This window comes from Agelaius tricolor, unplaced genomic scaffold, assembly GCF_023055355.1.
Source record: "Agelaius tricolor isolate 1412-34295 unplaced genomic scaffold, bAgeTri1.0.p SCAF_28, whole genome shotgun sequence".
NCBI lineage: Eukaryota > Metazoa > Chordata > Aves > Passeriformes > Icteridae > Agelaius > Agelaius tricolor.
This window is the reverse complement of record NW_027269288.1, coordinates 7331997-7339381: the sequence shown is the minus strand read 5'-3', so window position 1 is coordinate 7339381 and position 7385 is coordinate 7331997. Positions and strand designations below refer to the sequence as shown.

General features: G+C 45.8%; 1 protein-coding gene across 3 annotated transcripts in view; it reads right to left on the bottom strand.

The window, feature by feature from the left end:
- Positions 1-168: 168 nt before the first annotated feature.
- The window catches only part of NADK (NAD kinase), a 29081-nt gene continuing 21864 nt past the window's right edge, over positions 169-7385 (bottom strand). For 2 of the 3 annotated variants that reach the window (XM_071448771.1, XM_071448770.1), the window contains exons 10-12: positions 6245-6402; positions 4837-4919; positions 169-3643 (exon numbers count right to left, since the gene is read on the bottom strand). In XM_071448771.1, the coding sequence (XP_071304872.1) occupies positions 3496-3643; positions 4837-4919; positions 6245-6402 (389 nt within the window). In that variant the 3' untranslated portion in view covers positions 169-3495. The remainder of the gene's footprint in view (positions 3644-4836; positions 4920-6244; positions 6403-7385) is intronic. The other variant, XR_011682592.1, reaches the window with a different exon arrangement.

Genomic DNA, 7385 nt, shown 5'->3' with positions numbered 1-7385 from the left:
AGACTTTTGAGGAAAACCTGGTACCAGACATTCAAAAAAAGCCTTGGGTGTATTCCCACAAAACAGACCCCACTGTCCCATAAGAAATGCAAACCCCACAAAATTCCAAGCACCTGACTGGGAATTCACTGTTTTCTATTCTCCCCAAACAAAGAGCAAATCGACCAATCCAACTTTACAAAAAGGTTTTATTGAAAGGATTGAAAAATATTTTGTTTCTCAACAATATTTAAAACCAAGTTTTCAATATGTTAACAGTATGTAACAGGATTTTTTTAGCTTTTAAAAATTCAGTACACTGCTTTATTCCCTACTACAGCTGGTAACAACTTCTTCCATTTCTACCAGAGGATAACTTTTTTTTTTTTGTTTTAAAAACAAATTAATTTCCCAGCTTCCATTTTGGCCCTTTGTAGATGAAAGGATTTGGAGGTGCCAGTGACTTACAAACCCTTTTATTAAAAACTCTTAATCAGCAAACCCCTGTTTTTAGCACAGTTTGACCAAGTTATTCTGAAGAAGCTACATGAGCAAGAGGAGGGTTTATTGCCAATAAAGTGAGGTGCATTCCAGCCTTTTGCTGCTTCAGCTCCCCCACTCCTGGAGCAGCTGAAATGCACAACTCCAGGGCTGCTGCAGCCTCACTTGCCTGCAGTTTGCAGATTAAAAGCCTTGGAAAGGGACTTTGCACACTCAGATCTGTGATGGATCAACACAGCCCAGGCTGTGAGAGCTGGGCCAGGGAGAATCAAGGCAGCTTTTGGAGGAAAAGCCAGGCCTGGAGCCCCTGAGCCAGGGCTGCAGCTCTGCCTGGGCTCAGCAGCCCCAGAAATTTCCTTTTCTCAGAATTCTGTACAAGCAAAGCTGCAGCAGCCTCAGAGCCACAATGCAATTGCAGCAGGTGATGAATTGAAAGAAGAAATTTCAAGCCAACCCCTAATGTAGACCTAAAGTAGCTCAGTACACTTTGATTACAGATTTAATTAATTACCTGTGCACTCTGAAAATTAAAAGTTCGGCAGTTTAGTCGAGAATAGCTTTACTATTATAAAAAGCATAAATAAAAAGTGCTGAATATAGTTTTATCTTTAAAAAAATACTAGATAAGGCTCATAAATCATTTCACCTCTGCAAAATGATTTTCCACTCCCCAGTGTGCCTAGAACTGCTCATTCTCCACTCATGCACACATTTCTCTAGACACCAGACCCTGTTCCTTCTCTCAATTATTGCATGTTAAATAAAAGAGTTCAAAGCAAACAAGCCTGACAGTTCTCTAGTTGAAAAAGTAAGCAGTTATCAAATAACTGAATACTCCACTCAGGAAACCCGTAAGCAGCTTCAAAACAGTGATAAAACAATTACTGCAGATTCAAGTGAAAGAGAAATCCCAAAAGCTCTCTGGATATTCTCCCAGATATCCCAAAATCCATCTGGTTTTGGCCAAACCAAAGCAATATTCTATGTTACAAAATGTACAAACCAAGTGTTCCTTTATAGCAACGCTGTTCATTGAGATTTGAATCGTTACCAAGAGTTTGTTTCTCTTTTCTGGAAAATTCTCTCACCTGCATTTCATGAGCTCAGCCTCCAAAAGGGGAAGGACATGACTGAAACCAGCAGAGGACACAGGGCAGGCAGAGGCTGGAAATGAAACCATTTCCCATTTCCACTTTGGACCACAGAAACACCGTAAGACAATCATGAGGAATTTCAGCAGAGATTCTCCCTGGGTGCCCCAGGAAATCCCAGCCCAGGCAGGAAATTCAATCCTGGGCACTTCTGCCTCAGGCACTGAACAGCTCCTGTCCCTCCCTGCAGTGAGCCATGCAGCAAGACTTGAAAATGCTGAAGTTTGGATCAAATGCTCCAGAGACTGCACCACAGAGAACATCAATGTAAACATTTTCCTTGGCTTTGCTAATTCTGCACTTGAAGCACAGGGCAAACCCTTTCCCCCCACCCCAACTGGTTCTTGTGGTGGGGTTTGGTTTTTGTTTTTTGTTCTTCCATAAAAGCACATACAATAAAATATGTACAGAGAGAAGTTAGAAACATTTGAAAGCATCTTAAAAAAAGTAAATGTGAGACTTAGAATAATCTTGAGTGTGCTGAAGGCACCGGTGCTACTGCACTGGGAATGTGTCCTCTCATTTCTGCAGTCACCAATGCAGAATCCCACCCTGGCTCACTCAGCACCAGGAGCTGGGAGGTATCCATGGAAGTTGAGGGCATTCAGGATCTTAGAACAGGATATTTTCTTCAGGACAACAGTGAATTCAGTAGCAACTGAAGTCCAGATTCTTCTTGAACACTTGGAGAATTTATTATTATTATTATTTTAACATGATAGTCTCTAATGCTACCATTTATCCCAGGGAATCAAACAAAAATAATAACAAAAAGCCAACACGTGGATGACTCCCACCAAGAGGAAGGGCAGAGCTGTGAATTAGCTCAGCTACAAATAATTAATGCTCATCCCTGCTGTTTGTGGCTGTTTCCACAGTGCTGACAGCCAAGGGTCAACCACTGCTCATATGGGCACAAGAGAAAGAAGTGTATATATAAAAAATATATACTTTTTATTACTAATTCCATCTATTAATAAAAAACATCCTTTGTGGGTGTTTCTTCAGTGTGTCACACTTGCAAGTAAGAAAGTATTTTCTGGGCAAGGTGTGTTTAAGATAACAAAGAGGAACTTTTTTTTTTTTTTAAAGAAAACTTCTCAGAGCCTTTCTGTTCCTAGCAGTGTTAAATGGAGTTATAAACTATCAAATGCAAGATTTTAATGCCACTTTTCCCTGGTGTAGCTACATTCAGCCTACCATGGAACTGGTAAGTCAGAAGTTACAATCAGATCTGCAGATGTGGTTTTGGACAGCAGTCAGGAATAATCCACTGCTCATCTGGAAGGAAATTCACACTGGATCAGAACCATCAGAGCCTTCCACTGCCCCTCCTGATGCACAGGAAGGAGCACAACCCTTCCCAACCCTGAGGGACATCAGCCACAAGCTCAGGGCAGCTCCAAAACCCAGCAGAGGGGAGGGATTGGGATTCTGCCACATCCCAGGGCTCCAAAATCCAACAGAGGGGAGGGATTGGGATTCTGCCACATCCCAGTGAGGGGAGGGATTCTGTCACATCCCAGGGCTCCAATATCCAACAGAAGGGAGGGATTGGGATTCTGCCACATCCCAGGGCTCCAAAACCCAGCAGATGAGAGGGATTCTGTCACATCCCAGTGCTCCAAACCCAGCAGAGGGAAGGGATTGGGATTCTGCCACATCCCAGGGCTCCAATATCCAACAGAGGGGAGGGATTAGGATTCTGCCACATCCCAGGGCTCCAAAATCCAGCAGAGGGGAGGATTCTGCCACATCCCAGTGCTCCAAACCCAGCAGAGGGGAGGATTCTGCCACATCCCAGGATTCCAAAATCCAGCAGAGGGGAGGATTGTGCCTCATGGCACTGCCAGAGCCCTGCTCCTCAGAACTCCTCCTCCTCCACAGCGAAGTTGTTCTGCTTCTTGCGCACGTTCCAGTGCAGGCACTGGGCCAGGCTCTCGAACCAGTCGCTGACGGGGTCCCGGAAGCAGATGGAGGGGAGGGGGTAGCACGAGGTAGTGATGCTGATACTGCAACAGCACAGGGCAGGTCAGGCAGGGACAGCAACACCCTGCACAGCCCAGGCTGCTCCCACCCAGCACACAGTGACTCACTGCCAAACAGCAGCCTGCCATGCCCGGTGAGCACAGCCACAGCTGATCCCAAGAGAACCAGCAGAGCTCTGGGGACACCTGTGTGACGTGTCTGGGAACCCTCCGTGGCATCCTGCACCCACACAGGGACAAAGGAAACCCAGGGCACCACCTCAGCCTTTGGGTTTCCAATTTTAAGCAATAAACCCAGAAATTCCTGAGTGTAACTGAAGGCCAAACCTTGAGTTTGAGTCTTTACTGGGCACCTTTCAGTTTCAAGTTTTATGCAACATGCCCAAGGATTCCAGAGTGTAACCAAGGGCCAAACCTTGTGTTTGGATCTTTACTGGGCACCTTTCAGTTTCAAGTTTTATGCAACAAACCCAAGGATTCAAGTTTTATGCAACATGCCCAAAAGTGTAACCGAGGGCCAAACTTTGTGTTTGGAACTTTATTGGGCTCCTGACTCCTTTATAGATGATCCAAACTCCTCTATAGATGATGCAAACTCAGAGGGAATGAGCCCTGCTCAGGATGCAGGGTTTGGAGGGTTACACCAGCTCTGCATTTCCCCTCAGGGCACCTCGTGTGGGCCCAGAGGAAAAAGGGCCCCCTGAAGAACCCATCTGCCAATCTCCTTCCCAGAGCTGCCTTTTAACACCTCCACCAGCACATTCTGGACACAAAACTGAGGGACTGCTCACCCTTGTGCTCACTCAAGGCCACAGAAGTGACCACAAGCCCTCCCAGTTAACCCAGTTTAAAGCATGGGGAGTGTTCCAGCACCTGTGCTCACAGGCAGCTCCTGTTGGTTTGTAGCTTTCAGAATTGCTAAGATTTATCTTGAAGTTAAAATTTAGAGTTTTCTAAAGATATGCCCTTCCTCCCTGCCAAGCATGCAATGTTTACAGAGTCTGAACATTTCCCTTGCTTTTATGGGAAGATCTAAAGAACTCAAGTTAGAAATGAAATCCTTTTAGTGCAGTCTGTGCTCTAGGAGGTGTTAGGGCTTATAAAAGCTTCTTCCTTCATTGCCAAAAACCCTTTTGGCAGATGTTAGAGAATGAGGGAGCTGCATGAATCAGGCTTTTCTATACTTAGAGAGAATAGAATCAGAAGAAAGGTCTGACCTGTCTCCATGGCAGATTTCCTGCCTCTTCCTCCCATCAAAGGAAACCCACGCTGTGTTCCTGGCATCTGGGGAGAGCATGATCTGAAAAACAGGAATGGTCCAAAACTCAGAGCAAGGAACAAACACCTCCTCCACCCTCCCTCTGATGCAGCACTGAGCCCCTGGAACTCCACACTGCACTGGAACCCCTCAGCTGTCCATGGCAGCAGTGCAGTAACACCACTCACGCTCCAAAACTTGATTTTTTGTTTATAATTATATGTTCTTCTATATGCAGTAAATCCCTTTTTTATAAGTACAAGGTCACAACTCACACAGACCTTCCAGTTCCAGCCTGTCTCTTCCTTCCAGTTCAGTTCCTGTAACTTTAGTTCAGTTACAGGAGCTGGCTTAGCTTTTCTTTCAAGAAAAATAATGAAGTTAATCCAGAAAAATACATTTTAGTACATAATGAATCCAAAGGTATCAAATTTAGGAAGTTTGCCTCCTATTTAAATTACATTCCTAATTAAAAGAATGAACCACCACTGGCCAGTAACACCCACTGACACCCAAGTGTGGGCTGAGAGCTGTGCCATGAATAAACATTGAATTTGTGTTGTACAACAGGAACAAAAAGTCCAGAACACACTCATTTCTCAATGCTAATCCTCCAACACCCCCAGGACAAAAGGAAAAAGAGATTCTTCCTTGCACAAGAGTATTTGTCCAAAATACCCATTAACCAAGTCTATTTTATATTCAGCATTAAATGTCTTTTTTTCTGCAAGACAACATTAAAAAAAACCTAAATACTGAATTGCAGATAGTGCTACCAGTAAATACTTAAGATCTGCAATATTTCTGCATGAAAGGAGAATTTTTGATTCCCTTCACTGATCATTTACAGGCACTTTAGCCAAGATTCTGGAACATTTTTCAGAATGCAAATGCAGGAATTCCCATTTTGTAGAATGTTACAGAACTACAGTCCAGTAGGAAAAGTGTAAAATATTCCACTTAAATTTATTAAAGTGGGCAAAATCTTCAGTTTTCACTGGGCAAAAATCTTCAGTTTTCACTGGGCAAAAATCTTCAATTTTAACTGGGCAAAATTCTTCAATTTTAACTGGGCAAAATTCTTCAATTTTAACTGGGCAAAAGCCTCAATTTTAACTGGGCAAAAGCCTCAATTTTAACTGGGCAAAAGCCTCAATTTTAACTGGGCAAAAGCCTCAATTTTAACTGGGCAAAAGCCTCAATTTTAACTGGGCAAATTCTTCTAAAGAAAGGCACAATCTTGAAGCAGACTTGGTGTGATCCAGCCCCAAGTGAGAGGACGCAGGAGCCACACAACACTTCCCACCCTCCTCTCATTGCTGAAGTTTTTAACCCACAGAGAGCAAGAAAATGAGAGAAAAGCCCACCTTGAGTTCCACTCCAGCAGGAACCACGATGGGTCTGAAGGACAGGGAGTGGGGGCAGATGGGGGTGATCATGATGGCCGGGACGTTGGGGTGGATCATGGACGCTCCGGCCGCCGCGGCGTAGGCGGTGCTGCCGGTGGGCGTGGAGACGATCACCCCTGGGGACAGCAAACATTGAACAAGGATTGCTCTGGGGGACACCAACAAACCCTATTGGCACCCCTGGGGACAGCAACAGGACAGGGACATCAGCAGGGATTGCTCTGGGGGACACCAACAAATCCCACCCTCACCTCACCCCTGGGGACAGCAACAGGGCAGGGACATCAGCAGGGATTGCTCTGGGGGACACCAACAAACCCTACTGTCACCCCTGGGGACAGCAACAGGGCAGGGACATCAGCATTGACAACCAGGGACTGCAACAAAACCTATTGGCACCCCTGGGGACAGCAACAGGGCAGGGACATCAGCATTAACAACCAGGGACCGCTCTGGGGGACACCAACAAACCCTATTGGCACCCCTGGGGACAGCAACAGGGCAGGGACATCAGCTTTAAAAACCAGGGACTGCTCTGGGACACACCAACAAATCCCACCCTCACCCCTGGGGACAGCAACAGGGATTGCTCTGGGGGACACCAACAAACCCTATTGGCACCCCTGGGGACAGCAACAGGGCAGTGCCAGCAGCTCTGAACCAGGACTGCTCTGGGGACACCAGCACACCCCGTGCCAGGAATGTGAAGCTCCCCCTGCATTTCACAGCCCCACTGCAGGCCAGCACACACACACACACAGAGAAGCTGCCCCTGACCCTGCCATGTGCTTTCAGGAGTTGCACAAACTCAGCTTACACAATTTTCTAATAGTGACTTTCATTTTTTTTTTCGTTAAGAGCTTTAAACATAACTCCTGCTGTTCATGAGCTGAGACTGTTTGCCTTTAGCAATCCCAGGTACCCAGGCCAACCCTTCTGAGCTATTTCTTCCCCTTAGCCTGAAACACAACACTCCAAAAAAGAGCCACTTGCCCTCACATGCCCAGCAAGAAAATCTTTCAGCACCTCCAGCCTCCCAGTGTGGAACACACCCTCTGTTTGCTGGCAGCAGGGACTGGAGCTGTGTTTCCAGGAGAGG